General features: G+C 46.5%; 1 protein-coding gene across 1 annotated transcript; it reads left to right on the top strand.

Moving 5' to 3' along the window:
- The first annotated feature begins 345 nt into the window (after positions 1-345).
- tspan15 (tetraspanin 15) lies at positions 346-13,911 on the top strand. The gene is made up of 8 exons (XM_029145039.3): positions 346-510; positions 4,657-4,842; positions 5,114-5,188; positions 7,244-7,339; positions 11,255-11,371; positions 12,194-12,244; positions 12,629-12,745; positions 12,905-13,911. The coding sequence occupies exons 1-8, from the start codon at positions 421-423 to the stop codon at positions 13,049-13,051; spliced, it is 879 nt and encodes a 292-aa protein (XP_029000872.1). The 5' UTR covers positions 346-420; the 3' UTR covers positions 13,052-13,911.
- The last annotated feature ends 4,131 nt before the right edge of the window (positions 13,912-18,042 follow it).

Genomic DNA, 18,042 nt, shown 5'->3' with positions numbered 1-18,042 from the left:
CAGCCACAGTTTGACTCAGCTAAGTTTTTCAAACAGGTTATTTTATTTAGTATTTAATTACAGAAACGTGGAAACTGGAAACAACTTGACAGCTGACATATTGTGCGTCATTAACATGTCTAATATGAAATATGTTACTGCAACTTTTTTAAGCCTGAACCTTAATTTATTAAAAAAACACCTCATAATTTAACTCTGTTAAAAAGTCAAAGGTAAAGATGAGATGACACACATTTACACTAATTCAGTGTGATGTGTAAAAATCTCGCTGGGTGCCACTCGGCCGTTTTCAAGCTGTCGCGCGCGCGCACGCCCGCGTCCATCACGCTTCCAGGTGGGGTGTGTGGCCTCCGCAACGCGGAAGTGCTGTCAACAACAACGCCGGTTGCAGCCGAAGGCGGCGGTGCCGAGAACGACGCGATGGCCGAGAGCGAAGGCGCGCGATACTGTCACAAATGCTCCTACGTCTTCCTCAAATTCATGCTGTGCGCCTACGCCTTCATCTTCTGGGTGAGTAGCTCCACTTGATTAAAGGGGGGGGGGGTCGTGTCGCGGCTGTAGCGTATGGATAATGGAGGGGCGAGGACGCACCGCGCGTCCTTTACGTTGAAAAGGCTGCAAAGCTGAACAGAGACGCGCCCGTATGTGATGAGATGTGATGTGATGTGAGGTTAAAATAGGGCTTTGACCTTTTCGATATCAGCCGTAAGGGCGACAGGTGGTTTTATTCCACGGCTGCGACCGTCGGTGCGACACGCGCTGGCCACACCCTCAACCGCTCACCTGCTTTACCTGCCCGCTGCTCTGCGTCCACGCGGACGCGCACGAGGACGCGCACGACGTCCGCGGCGCAAGGCATGAGATGAGAAACTAGAAGGGGAACTGCGCATTATCTTTATTCTTTTATGAAGGGTTTTTCTTGTGAATTCCCGCTGAGGTCAGACCGCGGCGCGGGGCGAGTCACGCCAGTGCCATCTGATGAGTGCGGGGAAGAGCCTTTGAGGAATTTGAACGAGTAGAAGATGATGTAAAGTGTCAGAGTTTGTTCTCCCAGAGTTTTCAGTGTGAGAACTGGGATTGAAAATGAGCTGTTCGATCGAGCTACTGTTGCCCAACGTCTGCTTTGATCTTCATTGTAAGTGGGTTTTTTTGCATGAAGTGATGCAACGATCTTCAGTCACACGCCCAACATTAGTCCATGCTGGTTTTCGAGTTTAATTGACAGCTGAGTGTTTCCAAACCACTGATGAAGCTTTTTTCTTGGTTTATTTTTAAATCTGATGATCATCCTGGCAGCTCTAGTTGAACGCGAGGCTTTTAATATTTTTACTTTGAATATAGACTTTAATGGGAAATGTAAATGGACACAGAACAGTATAAGCAGTGTCCTGTGCTTAATTCTCAAATCCATTGTTATTAGACATAACCAGGAACCTTGAACTTCTCTCGACGGGGCAGATGTTAATGTCAACGGACTGAGGCTGCGTAAAAACGGAGGGCAGCGTCCTGGAGAATTCGTTTTGTTTCAGTGGAATCACAGAGGGAGCAAAGCCTGTCTGACCTGCACTATACTTCTCCTCAGTGACCACTTTATTAGGTACACCTGCATCTGTTATTCAACCGAGGTAAAAAGTATTTATGTGATTAAGATTCCTCTCACGTGTGTTTAAAGAACTTGCTTCAAGTTCATGCTCATTTTGCTCAACGTCTTAAAATACCAGTGTTGGGATTAAACCACTTTTATATTTGTTAAAATAAATGATTTTATGGAACGTTGCCAGAGGCTCCAGCTGCTTCCTGTCACACACAGTGACAGATTATATATTTGGGGTCCTTGATACGACAGGCGGCTTTTTTGGCAGCGTTGAGTAGTGCCGAGTCCTCTTTTAGTGATGTACTATTCAAACACTTTCCTGTTTTAACCTCTGACCTTCTTCTTATCAAAAGCCCCTGTAAACTCCTTCCTTTTTATTTTATTTTTGCAAATGTCCTGGAAGCCTTGGCCTTTTCTTTGTATTGAGTCGGTGTTGTCAGGGCAGGAAGCCGCTTTGAAAGGAATCAGCTGGTGAGGCTGCGAATAGGCAAGTGAAATAACACATGTTGGTGGAACAATGTAGAAGAGAAGATGAACTGTTTCCTGCTCTCAGTGGAAAAGGACCCAGGGACACGAGCAAAACCAGCTTTGTGTTGGCTTGAAGGTTTCCAGTAAAACCAATCCCAAACTGGTGGATCAGAAATCCCAACGTTCATATTTTACAGTCTTTGAACTCTGATCACCTTTATTGACTTGCTAAGTGTTGACGTGATCATAAAACACGCTGCCTTAGTCAAGGTGGGCTTTGACCCTTTAGGATTATTGTTCTTAAGCTATTTACACACAGCAGTCATAGTATGGTTCTGGACTGATATATCTAATAGAGAGATTTGCAATAGATAGATGTTGCTGGGTTCTGTGAATAGTCTAGTCAGCTTTGGAAAAATTAATATCCACTGGGACGTGGGTGAGTTCTGCTAAAGCGAGTCCAGGCCCAGTCGGTCTCCTCAGCCCAACACAGGGTCCTCCACCAGACACCCTGATGATCTGCAGCAGCAGCTAGACTTAAATCCAAGGGTCCTTTTGAAGGATTATGTTTTATCACTCAAATTGATTTAGACTTTGTCCTTAACAGTGGATGCTCTCACTCTGTCCTTTGGGTGATTAGACATGGATTTTACTGCTTTTTTCCCTCCGTCTTCATTTTCGCGGCACTGCGTGCGCCCACACCGGTTATTCTCACCCTCATAACACTGCCTTAAGTTGTTTTACCAGTGTAATTATAAAGGTTTTATAATTCAACTTAACTTGGGCCTAATGCTCTGGTTGTCACTGAAGACGTCGACACCTAAGTGCCCGCTGATAAACAGCACAGCCTGTGTTATTAAATTATCACAGCTATTTAATTTCCAGATGTGTTTACATAAACCAAATTGATTCATTTTCCGCCCAGACCCTTTGTGAGGTCGATCGCTCATGAGCGTTGACACGTTCTGTCAGCAGAAATTATGAGTTGTTCATTTCAAAAGGGTCCCCCTCACCTCGTGGCTGTTGGGAAGTGAGCTAGCGGCGGGCGGGCGGGCGGGCGAGGAGCCAGCAGCCGGCAGCGAGCAGGGACATGTAAGGTCATGTAAAATCTGGAGGATAAACAGCGGCGGCACCTTCACAACCACTGATGAAGAAGGAAGCCTTTTCCCGGGCTTCTCCATTCAGACACGCTGGCGAGGCCGAACCACAGCACGATCATGTTACAGGCCGATGTGCTTGAATCTATTTGTGTTAGTGTTAGTTTGATTTACGGTCATGTATGATACAGAACTCCACAGTGGGACATTTACGCGTGTTTTCTCTTTCTTTACTAAGATAAAACCACAAACTGGGCCGGTTGAGGATGTCAAACCAGGGATACTGATTTATTTTTGGTTTTATATAAGGCTGAACTATTAATATTTACATTGTTGGTTTTATTGAATCTGACATTGAAGTTGTGTTATAATTACTTCTGTTCCTCCCTGTTTGAATAGGTTTTCTTGTTATGTGGTAGTGACGATATCGTACCTCCTCAGTGAACTCAACTGTCCTTTCTGCCACAGTCTTTTCTAAGTTTATAATTAAAGTATTATTTCTGGTTGTGTGAGCTAGAAGCAGGAACATGCCAAGTCTCAGTCTCCGTCAGACTGAGTCACAGAATGCTGGGACTGATGACAGTGAGTCTGGGGCCGTCATGAAGAACTGATAGGACGATTCATAACAACGGGGAGTCATGAGTTTCTGTTTCATCGCACTGATGGTTGTTCAATTTCTAAAGACAGACTTGAATTGTTGGCTTTTGTCAGAATGAGGGTGAACCGGTCGGTGGGTGTCTGTCCTCGTGCCTTGCGTGTTCAACTAAATACTCACTAATTGTTCCCAGTGGACCCAGAGTTTCCAAAGCAAACCAGCTTCAGAGAAGTTAATTAATGAAAATGAAATATCTCTGGTCCTCCTGAGTGTAGTGAAAATGAAAGTTCTGATTATATTCTGGCTCTAATTGGACTGTGTGCCTTCAGGAGCTCATGCTCTGGAGATTCTGCAGACAGAGCCACGAGGAGGACGAGGTCGTACTTCAGCCGTGTTCATGTTACGGTGTTACACAAATGTGGATCCTTTAGTCAGATTCAGTCTTGACGCTGGTTTATAACTGATGTCTCCTGTTGTAGACCCTTGCGGTCACAAACTTGGGCGTCACTCACCTCCTTTGTGCCAAAATCGAGTCGAATATCCTCAAACCTCCTTGGTTCCATCTGCTCGTCACAGATTAGTGGCCTGAACAAAGGCTGTGGACAAACACACCCACACGTATCCAGAGTCTTCTCCTGTCTGTTGTTCCTCTCGACTGTTTGTTCGGAGCCTGTGAGGTGCGAGCGCTGACGGATGCCAACGGGCTAGAGATGTGAGAGAAACGCATGAATTCTGAACTTAAAGCCTCACAGCTCGGACTTCACTTCATTTGGTTTGGATTATTGGGTTTAATGCTGGTGGTGTTTGGTCCTCTCACAATTCAAAATTACATGAAAGCTACGTGAATTCTGTCCCGATGATGATGATGATGATGATGATGATGATGATTCTCTTGTTTCCAGATAATAGGAGGATTTATCTTGATCATCGGCATCTACGCCGAGGTGGAGAGGCAGCGCTACAAGACGCTGCATGGAGTGTTCCTGGCCCCGTCCATAATCCTCATTCTCCTGGGAATCCTCATGTTCGTGGTTTCGTTCATCGGAGTCTTGGCTTGTCTGAGGGATAATATAGGTCTGCTGAAAGTGGTGAGTGGCGTGCTTGGACGAAAGCAGGACATTTAGTGCACGTATGGGATGATGACGTCATTGCATTTGCACGCGTTCAAGCGAGCGGAATCTGAACTGGTTCTCCGATTTCCATCAAAACCAGTTTTCTCCGACTAACCCAGTTACACCAGGGCACCTGTGGTTCTCCTTGGAGTCCAGCAGCCGAGTTTTCCCTGCTCATGTCGGAACCGTGAGCAGACTGACGTGTGAGCTGGTGGTTCTGGTGCTGACGCCTCTTCCTCTCTTTTAGTTCATGTACACCCTGGCCGTGTGCCTGCTGCTGGAGCTGCTGGGAGGAATCTTGGCTCTGCTGTTCCGCAACCAGGTGAGCTCTGCAGCGCTGGTGTGTCACCTGGTCGCGCTGTGACAGGAGACGACCCCCTCCCACCTCGTCACGCGGCCGATCAGAGCCTTTCTAATGGTTTGAGGTGAAGTGACCTTTATTTATGTACCGTAGCATCATAAGTCACAGAGCAGCACCTTAGAAAGGAAAGGGGCGGAACAGTGGGTCGATGGTGTCTGCACACAAGGGACGTCCGGTGGGTCGTGGAGCTGCCAGACAGGTAGGACCTGATCTGCACCAGCTCGTCTTCACGCGTGCAGTTCGCGAGAAGGGGAGCGGAAAGAAACACAGGCCTGTTTTGTTCCAGACGGGAAGATGTGACCTTTACAGGTCTCCACGGAAGACGGATGAGACTGAGCGAAAGAAAAGACCCGATGGATGCAGATAAACGAGCCAAATAGTGTTTGTGTTCGTGAAGGTGACGTGTCCAGCGTTTGGTTTGGAGAACTGAGCCTTTAACTGTAGTGTTTGGACTCGTTGTTTGTATGAGCTGCGTCCTGACCTCCCTGTGGCTCCTACTTTAATACCCCCCCCCCCTCTATAAAATCTAATAACGTTCCTGTGCATACTAACACAGCGTGAGAGCCTGTTTTTCTCAGCGAGCAGCTTCCTCCAGAGCAGGCGGCACTCATCAGTGAAACTTAGCCTTAGATTTTATATAAGTGTCGCATTAACGGTGGAAGTTATTAACCTCGATGATCAGAAACCACCAGGTTGGACGGAGGAAGCCGTTTGGTTCTTCTGCCATGCTCTGCAGGTGGCTGATTTTGAGATGAGCGTCGATGCTGTGTTTTCTTTAACCTATGGCAGCGGAGGCGAAGTCGGAATTTAAGCAGAAAGTCGAGCGTGGTGGTGATGAGTTGAGCTCCGCGTCTTCATCAAGGCCGGAGGATGAATGCACGACCACATGCATCAGAACGTTTCTGCCCTGTGAATCTATAGAAAACGTCCATGTGCCGAGCGGTGGATCTTTGGGTAAAAGAAAAAGCCCAGACTGAACGTCACCGTCGTCCTCCACAGCGGAACAAAATAAACGCAATGATACAAATCCAGCAACCACAGTCGTAAAACTTGTTAACCTTGTTCCACGCTGATGACTCAGCACCTGTAGCGGACTTTTATGGCTTCCATCTCTCCACCTTCCGGGGGTCGAATGAGGAACTGGAGGCAGGAGAATGTTCCCAACCTCAAACCTTAAAGGACACAATATCTTTAGGCTTCAGATATATTTGTAAAAAAGATGCTATGACTGGAATTACAGTAATACAGTTACAGTTAGCTAGTACGTCCTAGTAAAGTGCTCCTGAGTATTAACATTAGAGAATAAATGAGTTTTCTAGAGAAAAAGGGGCTTTTCAAGCAGCAGACGCTGGTCGGTAGCTGCTCTGTGTCCGTGTAGGTGCGATGCTGTCAATCCTCAGCTGAGCTGTACTTTACATCTGCCTCCTCAATGAAACACGTCCTCATGTCTTAATGTGAGACTGTGGGGACAAGCTTTGGTTTCAGAGTCTTGGCTGTTTTGCTTCTGCGCTGTGTTTTTTTAGTCTTCTAATTTACAAGGCAGATTCGCTGACGTGCTCGCGTCAGGAGGAGGAAACGAAATGAAATGAGAGCTCAGTAGCTCTAATCTCCACGATTCCCACGAGGAGGTTATTAAGTGTGGGTAAAACAGAGAAGTGGCGCATAACAAAATGAATGAAGAACTGAAAGGCCTGTTGCGTCGTGTAATGGAGCATGGATAAAACCGACGCTCCGGGAACCGAGAGCCCGGCTTGAAAAACGCTCTCCATTAATGTGTAATATTCAGATAGTCACTCGAGGAGTCTGGGTCCTGTGACGCGCTGGGTTCATGTGACCCAGTCGCAGCAGATTGTGACTGACAGATGTGAGCCGCCTGAATGTCACATTTGAATATTCCACCTCAGCGGGTCGGTCACCTTGACTGGTCGGAGCACGGCCTCCCGCGAGCGATGGTTCTGATGTGTGACGGAACCAACAACACACTTAAACCACTTCTCTGTTTCTGTTCCCGTGTAGACGATCGGTTTACTCAACAAGAGCATCCGAAAGGGCATCGTGAACTACTACGATGACCTGGACTTCAAAAACATCATGGACCATGTGCAGAAGAAGGTAAACTCATCTTATGACTCTGTTACTGTGCCTTTAAAACTGTCTGCCACACAACACTGACTTGAGATCAGATTCACCTATAGACTGTGGGAACTGCAGCGAGAATTGTGGTGTGCACCTGCTTCAGAGTGTGAAGCCGAGCTAATGAGCACACGGTGGCGTCTGGGGACAGAATGAGAGGCAGTCGGTTTGCTCGGTGTTGCTGGTTAATCAAGTCCAAAAGCCTCTGACGTGAAACACCTGAAGGGCCCGGTTCAGCTAGAAGAGTGGTTATTGGACCTGAAATCACAGACTCTACGAGTTAATGCTGCTCTGGTTCCGGTCCAGAGCGACGCTGGTTCAGGTGGAGGCTAATGCTGACGCTAAACAACAGCCTCCTCTCGCTGCGACTGTTACCTTGGCAGCGGTGAGGTTCTGGCTCTGTTTCTGGCTCCGTTTCTGACTAGCAGAGCTTCAGCCGTGGAGCGAAGCCATTTGGCTGCTGCTCGAAGCTTCCGTGTTTCCTCTGGTCGCTGCTCGTCTCGAGTCTCCTGAGAGTGGGGAGCGTTTTCCCACAGGACTCGGATGAAAACCAATCAGAAGGTGTCAGCGGGGATCGAGGCCGTTTCCAGATGTGCTAAATGAGGCCGGTGGATGGATTGAATGAGTTTGGAATAAAGCTGCACTCAAGCCTTATTACTTAATCTTTCACCACATCGTTCTTCATCTTGTCCTGTCGTGCTCCGCCTTCCGACGGCGTGAGCCTGATTCAGGTGGAAACTCACTCCAGCTCAGGAATTCACAGATGAGGCCTGACAGGAGAAAAAGCTCCCAGTCAACTCAACAGTAACTGACGGTGTCCTCTTAGATCACACGGTTAAACAGCAAATGAGGAGTGGAAGTGATGACGAGCCTGCGTGTCGCTTCCCAAAGCAAACATTCAGAGCTGCTCTGAAATCTGTGTTCTTATCAGCTGGACGCCTGCGATCTGTGAGCGTGACCTTTGAGAGCAGCTCTGAAACCTCCACATCAGAGGGATGGAGGCAAACGCTTCATCGACGGAGGAATGAATTATTCCTTAATTGGAATTTGGGGAATTGATTTATTGGTTCCAGCGTCTCATTATTTCAGTTCATTTGAGCCAAACGGAGCATTTGATAATATTATAAAATTCTTTGTTAGAATGAATGGAGCAGCGCCTAATTTACAGCCTTGGTTAATTTGATCCCATCATTAATGTGACAAAGGCCGATTACGAGCTCGTGGTTGAAGCTGTGAGTGTGTGTGACCCTTTTTATACTGGAGTCAATGAGCCACACATCAGAGTGGAGCCATTTATTCTGCATCACGCTGATTTCAGCTCCACATTTCTTTCCTCTGTGCCTCAGTCTTCTAACGGGTGTGACACTGGCTGCCTGCCCGCGTTTCCAACACTGAAAAAGGCAGTGACAGTGCCCCCCCCCCCACACACACACACACACACTCACACACACTCACAACTGCACTGCGTCGTTAATCTGTCATAACACTGACTGCTGCAGCGTCTTGCTGCACCACTGCGATTCCTCATTTCCTTTATTGGAAGCCCCAGCAGCTGGACCGGTGGCTCCTGAGCCGCTGTGGGGCGTTTTGTGGTTTCATGTTAAGACGTCCCACAGCTGTGCAGCAGCATAACCTCTGGACAGACACGTCTCAGCGCTGGGTGTTTATTTGACTCGCGTGTTTATGGTGTCAGGCTGAATTCATCACAGGAGGCGTCGGTGGCATTTATCCAACGCCAGTCAGTGTTACAGGAAAACCTGTGTTTTACATTAAAATGCACCTTAAACCAAGATCTGTGTGGGACAATTAGAATGAATGTCGACATCTTCATTCAACTTATTAGAGTGGGTCCAGTCAGTGCTCGTTTATATAGAAGGTCTGAGACAGACGGGAGCAGGGCAGAGTGTGAAACGTGGAATAAAAGCAGGAGCTGTGATGGACAGAGCACATCTGTCAACATGAGAGGAGTAAACATCGCCTCCCATCGCGTCTCGGGCCCTGTCAGTCACCAAACCTTTAATTAAAACAGCGATATGTGTCTGCAGTCCCAGATTTGTTTCCTTGGTCCAGTCTGACGGGGGAGAGAAGCGGACGAGGCAGGTCTTATCACAGCGATGTCACAGAGACTGACTTTGGGCTCAGTGGACGCTGAGCCCCTCGCTGTCACATGGGGAAACCTCACCCCTGCACGTGTCACTCAAGCCTCTACAGGAATGATCTCTGAGAAATCTCCTCCAGCTCAGCCGACACACGCCATCAATCACTTTTCACTGTATTTAATTAGTATTTTAATGGCGCGTTAGCAGCCGACTAGTTGCGTAATCAAGCCGCGGCTCTGGAGCGGCGCCGAGGACGACGCCCTCTCGCTCCCGTCGTGTTGAGGGCATTCTGAGCGGTTGCTGCTTCAGGCGCCTTTTACTCCAGGGCCGCTGAGCTGCTCCGCATGCGTTCCACCCCTACCTCGGAGCCACTGTCTTGTGTTTTGGACCCGCGGCTCACCGTCGCAGAAAATAATCGCGTTGTAATTGCTTTTCGCCTCTTTCGGCCTTTGCGCGGGTCCCGACCCGGCGCTGGCGCTCCGCGGCATCACGCAGATGGGAGGAGGGAGCGCGCCGACGACAAAGAGCTCGCTGTTATTTATTCATTTATGCGTCGTCGGGCTTTATCACACGTCTTGCTCTTCCTCGACGTCTCTCTCGGCGTCGGACCTCTCACCTGCTCGTTTTTGGTCCTCCCTCACCATGTTAGCGACCCGCTTTGTCCCTCTCAATGAATTATTTGTGGCACTGAATGGTATTGGAGCTGAGCAAACACTTGAGTCTGAGTCTGTGCTTCCAGTCTGATGTGGAGCAACGACCAAAGCTTCCAATTCTAACGAAATGTCTGATTGGAGAAGTTGGAGGCTGGGTGTTGTTATGTGGTAAATCACGGGGGAGCTGCTCAGTAGTGGAGTTAATGTTGTGCTTCCTCGTTGGGGAATGATGAAATGAAGATTTTCTCGAAATCCTATTTTTGAACCTTTGGTTTTAACATGAATTACAGCAACACCAACGTTACAATGTGTGAGTAAAGTGCGTTTACTGAGCTGAGGCCCATTAATGGAAACATTAAAATTGAATGTGCTTTGTTTATTCATTTTTTAATATATAATAAAATTCAGTTGTTCATGTGACAGCTGCTGAACAGTGTTTGCCTAAAGAGCCTTCAACCTGCAGAAAATGACACAGAAACACTCAATTACGTCTAACGTTGAAGTTGTGTCAAGCAGCGCTTTAGTCAGTGTGACTCGAAAGCTCTGGACCCCAACCATTAATCATAATCGATCCTATCAGAGCTCGCTTGTTGTGACAGAGCAGTAATAATCTGTTGTGTTCAGCCGTGGCTCCAATGGAGGCAATTAAAAGTAATTGGCTGCTGTCAAACCACGTCGCTCCCTGAGAAGGAACAGTGGGAGGTTGGCAGGTATCAATTAGTCCGTCAGGGTCGTAGGTGTTTGACTCCAGACAGAGCAAAACAAAAGTAGGACTAATGTCCGTCAACATGAACATCAAGTAAATAACGGTCGAACACAATGAAAACGAACCCTGAGTTGTGTTTATCAATAAATTACTTAATTACACTTGAAATGTAAGTTATGGCAAAGCATCAGATAACATGATAATGAATCACACGTTTTGATTCAAGAGCAAACTAAAATCTGTCCTCGGTTCAAGTTGAACTCAGTTACTGTGATGTGCAGATCCAGATGTCTGCCTGTAGACAGACAAACTCATTTCAGCTGCGTAAGACAGGCTCCGTTCAATGCAGGCTGTCACCGGTTCGTCCCACAGTGATGCTGGCGACTGCGCTGTTCTCAGGGTCTCATCATCTCTCTCTCCCTCTCGTCTCCGGCAGTTCAAGTGTTGTGGAGGTAAAGAGTTTAAAGACTGGGAGGTCAACATGTACCATAACTGCTCTGCCCCGGGTCCGTCGGCCTGCGGCGTCCCCTACACCTGCTGCATTGCTCCTAACGTAAGTAGATTGAAGAGTTAAGTAATTAACGAGTTTCAGTTCCTCCAGGATTTCATCCATTTTTGTCATTGCTGCAGCGTAAAACACCGGTAAAACACTCTTCGACTTGTTTCTTGTAATGAAATTGAGGAATTGAGGTGAAACTTACTGTTCAAAAAGTATGTTCGGATAAATCAAACACGGCATCATGTCTGCCTCTGTTTATTTATATATGTTGCCCCCCTGATCGCTCACTCTGTTTGTATGTGATGATAGTAATAGCTGTAACAATGTGGAGCTGCATTTGAAATGCATCCCATCCTCTTTTTGATGGTGATTGAATCTGTGACACACACACACACACACACACACACACACACACACACACACACACACACACACAGGCAATTTTCCCCCACTCAAGGCAGCACACGCATCACCTTTTGATTTACACACCTACACTTTCCCCACATTCACAAGGAGAACAAACAAAGGTTTTTCATTGAGAAACTTTGTCTTTTGAAGACCAGGCACATCAACAGGACTGTTGGTGACTCAGTGTCCTGGGTTTATTTTTACGTCTTCCTTCTGTAGAAGATAACGTGTCTTTTTTCAGTTCAGTGTGACCCTGTTAACATCAGAGATGATCTCATTTGAATATCCTGGGTGAATAAATTTCAATATTTGAAACACGCACACACACCCTGCAGGTCTCTCTCACGGAGGCTCCTCTCATAGTGGAGCCTTCGGCCTCATGTTACAGTTACAGCGTGTCCATCCGGTTCTACCTCCAGAGATAAACCGCTCCTCTTGACTCTGACACCTCTGCTTTCTCCCCTCCAGCCTAATGAAGTGACCAACACCATGTGTGGGTACAAGGTTCTGGATAAAGAGGTAAGACGGACCTGCAGTGAGTGGCTGAATGCAGAAGACTGAGCTTTAACCCGCAGCCTCACAGATTTAAAACGTAGGGCGCCACCATTTAACCCGGTCACACCATGTCACGCTGAATGGAGACAAGGTCGAGATGTGCTCCAGTGTGCAGCTCCACCTCCTCTGGTCCGAGCTGTTACAATACATGGAGGACGATCACAGCCCAGAGGGAGTGTGTGTGCCATTTAGTAGCTTTAATGGGGGGCCGTGAGCGCCAGTTCTGCTTTTCAGCCCTGTAGGTTTACTCTGAATGCTGTAATAATTAATGTTTTTTTTCCTTTATATGATAAAATAATAATTTCTTTCTTCTTTAAATATATCAAACACATTCGTTCTGTCTTGCAGCGTTTACAGTTGATCAATACCATTCATATCAGAGGCTGCACTGACGCCTTCTTCATCTTTCTGATGGACAACTATAAGATCATGGCGGGTCTGCTGTTAGCCATCCTGCTGCCACAGGTGCCCTCACACACACAGACAGGATACAACCATTTTTATGAGTTATTACGTATTCAATTCAAATGTTTTGCTTGTTTGACAGTAATTTCCCGCTGCATCATTTGTCGTTCAGGTCAGAAGAAGGTTCTGAGCGTATGTCTGCTTCCTCCTCCTCTCTAGTTCACCGGGGTGATCCTCGCCTGGCTGTACATCACTCGTATTGAAGATTCCTCCCTCCAGACAGACGGGCTGCTCCCGGAGGACAGAGAAATGAAGACCCACGGGCGCGTGACCAATTGGTTCATGTGTTTGCCAGTGTATGACTGAGGAGCCTCTCTGGCCCACATTCAGAGCTGGTCCTGACACAGCAGCTCCAGGTTCGCGTCCAGAACCACTGTGCTAAAAAATTTAAAAAAACAAAAAAAGTTTTCTTAGAGAATTAATTTTTAGACTTTGATATAAAGTGTTTTTCATTCAGCTTCACTGTTTGTATGAGGGCCAAGTGTATTATTCATTATTGAGTGTGTTAATATATAGTTTATGGGTTGATGCATGAGTGCATGTGTCTCAGGGATAAAGAAAAATAATAATAAGATATATATAATGTGATACAAAATTTTATTTTATTCATAACAAATTTTCTTTCTAAGTTTCTTGCAACCTTTATTTCTGCAGGACTCACTCAGGTAAACAGGATAAGCTGAAGATAAGGTATAATTATCTGCAGTTAACAAAGTTGCCTTTGGATTTGGCATCAAGTCCAGATGTTACACACGTGTCATAGTAGTGTGAATAATGGGAATTCAGTGGCACGCTGGATTTTGTTTGCGTCACTGATCACTGTCACATGTCACCGTCTCAGCATTTCTTCTCAAACCACAAATGTATGAACCAACCTTTGATAGAAACATAAACATGGTGCAGAATAACCGTCGTACCTTTATCCTGCTAATACTCATACTCCTAACTGTGTACAGCATGACAGACATATTACTGTAAGGATGCATGTAAAGTGCCAAGACTGCCTTTTAACATATGCATTTCCAGATATTCGCCTCAGTTTGACTGTTTTGTTGCTGTTGCTTTGTGAAACCCTGGACGCGGTCTGCACCGCGCTCACGGTCACCGTGTGCCAGAGGATCACGCGAAGTTGTTTTGCAGGTGGAAAATAAAATGACTAAACGCTGTCTGAGGAGATCTGTTGTTTGTGTGTTCCTCTAGTCTTAAATAGGTTTTCCTGTAAAGAGCTATTTGGAGGTTTGGGGCCATTAAATAAATGATATCTGATATCACACTGTGTGTTTTCTAGGGCAGGCTTCATCCTGTGTCACTAACATTAAAAAAGCTCAGTCGTAACAGACAGTATATGTACAACCAACATCTTAAAACCCCACGGGTGGAAGTCTCTCATGTCCAGACCTTCAACCAAACTTTATTTATTTCATGCATGGCAGCAGTTGTTGGTATAGTTTGCAGCTCTCACATGGTTTTCTGCCTGACAGACGCCTGTCTGCGCTGTTTTAAAGACAACCTCGAGACCTGCTGCTTCATTTTTCAGCCTCTTAGTCTGAGCTTTGTCACAAACTGGCCTGAAGCTTTCAGTTCCAGATCCACTCAGGAGGAGGTTTTTCCTCTTTCGGCTTGTGACGACCGGTGTCTTCAGTGGTCTGCTGTTCCTGCGCTCGTGCTTTTTGTGGACTTCCTGCTAAATGAAGGCTATAAATATTTCACTTTACGCAGTCCCACAGTACAGAGACATAGAAAACAATAACTATGATCTACAAAGAGTTCTTATTATAGTTTTTTCTCAATTCCTCTGACTCCACAAACAGAGACGTTAATAAAAAGCATCTCTATTAGAATTAAGCCTCAGTTCAGAGCAGCAGCCATGTCTGTGTGGAGCTGTGTGTCCAGATCCAGTGGATCCAGTGGATCTCGCCGTAAGCTGCGCCTCCTGTCTGCCTCCCTGAGCGCAATGAGTCCTGAGTCACAGCAAAGACGACAGCAGATGACACGGAGTACGACGCGTCCAGTGCTCACACGTGTCAGGACTCACCAGGGAACGTCTGGATTTGTGAGAGCTGCAGACGGCTGTCACTGAGCTCGTTCACTGTGTGTTCACAGTAACTGTCGGTCACTCTCTACTTGTTGACATTCACTTCTCCTCTTCAGCGGAGATAGAGAACTGGAATCCTATTTTTCTTTATGCTTTCATCACTTTTCATTTGTGTGTGTTATTTGTATTCTCACAGCAGACGCCGGCCTTTCATGGAACCCCCCCCGCTCCTCCTCCCCCATCCTCCCGGTGCCGGGGGAGGCTGATGTGGAAGGCTCGGTTCTGTAATCTCCCCTCTGGCTTATCGGAGGCAAAGCATTTCATTTCACCATAGTTCTTATCTGTCGCCGTCTCACCTGTGCCTTCTGCACGGAAGGCAGTTCGTTTATCTGCGTTGACCCAGTTGCAGTAACAGCTTCGATATGGAACAGCATTTCCTCAAATTGAAAAATAATCAGATACAAGTAGAAAGAGTTTCCCCTGTTGCTGACAGAATGTGGCGACAAAGGCAAATCCTAAATAACAGACCACATCTTTTTTTGTAACGATGAATATGAAACAGAAATGTAGACGTGGATGTTTACAGAATGTTTCTTTTACAGACTCTGATGCTCCTCGTTCCACGTTCCGAGCCTCTCGGCGGTGAAGTATCGTCAACACAGGAACTCCTCACCTCGACTCTGGAGAAGTGAGATGCGTAGAAGAGCAGAACGAGCAGACGCGCTGTGTTGCCCGTATCATCCAACTGAGAGCATCGTGTCAGCTGATTTTATGTGAGGCTCATTGATTACTCTGGTAATGAGTCTCACCTGATGCTGACATTTAACACTGAACACAACACTCATTAACTAACATTCGAGGTAGCGAGACAAACATTTGTCGTCCTGCAGATTTATGTTTAGAATATTCATCCAGGAGAACATTAATATGCAGTAAACAGGTGTCGGCAAGGCATCTGTTCCCAGCCTGTACTGGTCACGCAGTAATTGAAGCTGTCGTGCATGAATGGAAACGGAAGACAGATCTGAATTTTGGGCACTTTTCTAACGAGTCTCCAAATGAAGAGAGTGTTTTTGGAATGAATCTGTGCCCCGAGTGACAAACCTTATTTAGTCGGATGAGTTGGTGGTTGTAAAACACCACGGAGCCAGTGAGCTGGAAAATGAACAGGCCGAGTGAAAAAGAAAGAGTGGAGAACATAAAGCAAAGACAAAATGATATAGGCATTTATGCCTATGCTGTTTAAATGACAGCCCAGGCTGTTGCAGGAAGCAGCTTCGTAACCAGGGTTGTGCTTGGTCACAGAGAGACCGGCATCAGAGGCCGTGACCGAGAGGAGAATCCCTAAACATGACTGAGCCTCACCGTGCACTCGCATTCAAACACAGGCCTCTGCTCTGAGGTCACAAGCCCCCGGGCGGAGCTCGGCCCAGCGTCCTTCGCTCTGTCTGTCTGCGGCATCAACCGTCGGCGCCCTTCACTACGTTTCGTACAGGACGCGTGGTTTGCTTTGAAACCGCCGCCTGCTCATATTAGAGATCGGCCTCAGCTGCTGGTCCGGGTTCACGGCTTGTGCAGACGCATCTATTGAACTCTCGTCTCTGACTCATTATCACACAGCACTTTAATAAATTGAGTTCCGTTTTCACCTTCGTGTCTCTTTGTGTACAGACACACACAGTTACACAGCGTTAGATGAAGATCACTACATGCAACCGTTATAATACTCAGCTCACGTCACTGAAGTTTCCGGTTAAAGTTTCGATTTAAAGCCTTGAAGAATCTGATGAATGGACCGAATCATGTTTAATGTCTATCCAGATGTCCGGCCACTCAGAGCCAACAGCCTGTGGTTCTGGTTGCTGGGTTTACATCCCCACGACCCCCTTAAACAAGTACCTGCTTGAGCTAGATTTAAAAGCAGTGTACAAATGTCGGGTTCATGACGTCTTCCCGCTGTGGACGACATGAAGCTGAACTCTGGCTCTAAAACTGCGGCTGCTTCCTGAAGTCACCTGGCGTCACCAGCTGCTTCACCAGGACAGTGTTTAGTGTGTGGAGGCTCATTCATTATATGCTAATTCGGGCCATTACTCAGCGGGCTCTTCAGGCTGATCACACCTGAAACCCCCTCTCCTGGACGCATTAGTCATCCTGATTCACATCCAGAGGCGCAGCTGCCTCCTCCGTTCCCGTGTCTCAACCGATCGCTGGGCCAATGACGCGTTCCAGCCTCGTGTTCTCTGCTCCAGATGTGTGTCTCCCTGGTGGTTCTGCAAAGGGCACAGGTCCACTTAGTGTTGTTGAATCACACTACGTTCCATCTAAAAAGGGACTTGACCACTCCTGAGTTAAATTCATTGCTTATTCCTATGATGGCGTCATAAATGTTGATTTTTTTTCATGAGGTTCTCAACCACCTGAGCAGCCATGTTTAATACTCGCCTCCAGCTTTTTCTGACTTTGAGTGGCATTATCTGACAGATAAGACTAAATATTTAGTATTTATAGCCTTAAAACTGGCCTGACATTTCATAAGGATTTATTTTCCAGTCATATAATTTCCTGGATGACATTTAAAGTTAATAATGTAGGCTCAGCTGGTTCATTATAACTCTGGAAGTTGGTGCATTCCATAGAGTGGCACCGACGTAGCAGCAGGAAACTCGCAAAAATCATGTATTCAAATAATTACCATTGACTAATGCATCATGTTAAAATCCTGATAGTGATGTTGTCAGTGTTTGAAAAGTAGGAGCATTCACTGAGAGCAGCCTCGCACTCATCATCTGTCGCTGCTTCACACTATTGTGAATCCTCATTTCAACCTCTCTCAATTTCTGGAGGCTGTTTTCTGATTAAAAAGGCAGATGTGCTCCACAACATCTCTAGTCTCCAGTTTCATTACTTTGTTCACTGAGAATCTAAATCAGACCAAATCAAGTGCAGAGATATAATAGACAATAAACCCTCAGCCCTCCTCACTTAAGATTTTGGATATTGTTGAGTTGTTATTACTATTCCCAAAACTGAAGGATCGGCTGTGATGACTTTTTTGATATCCTGAGCTTCACTGGGCTTTGTTGCAGTATTCACTGAGTAAAACATTAAAAGGGGGAAGTAAAAGCTAGATATAAAACATTTATCTGTTTTTCTTTGTGGACGTAAGAAGCAATCAAAAGGTCGGTTTCGTCAGGTCTTCGGTGCTTTGTTGAACGTTTGCTCTCAGTCTCTCTTATCTTTCATTATCTAGATTTGACAC

The sequence above is a fragment of the Betta splendens genome, chromosome 3 (assembly GCF_900634795.4).
Source record: "Betta splendens chromosome 3, fBetSpl5.4, whole genome shotgun sequence".
NCBI classification, from domain to species: domain Eukaryota; kingdom Metazoa; phylum Chordata; class Actinopteri; order Anabantiformes; family Osphronemidae; genus Betta; species Betta splendens.
The sequence above is the reverse complement of the archived record's forward strand: the minus strand, read 5'-3'. Positions and strand labels throughout refer to the sequence as shown.

What these genes read in the sequence shown, in the direction of transcription:
- tspan15 (XM_029145039.3), top strand. Translation starts at nt 421, where the DNA reads ATGGCCGAGAGCGAAGGCGCGCGATACTGTCACAAATGCTCCTACGTC. An exon ending in CTCTGCTGTTCCGCAACCAG is followed by an intron (nt 5,189 to 7,243) that starts GTGAGCTCTGCA and finishes GTTCCCGTGTAG; the next exon opens with ACGATCGGTTTACTCAACAA. An exon ending in ACAAGGTTCTGGATAAAGAG is followed by an intron (nt 12,245 to 12,628) that starts GTAAGACGGACC and finishes TCTGTCTTGCAG; the next exon opens with CGTTTACAGTTGATCAATAC.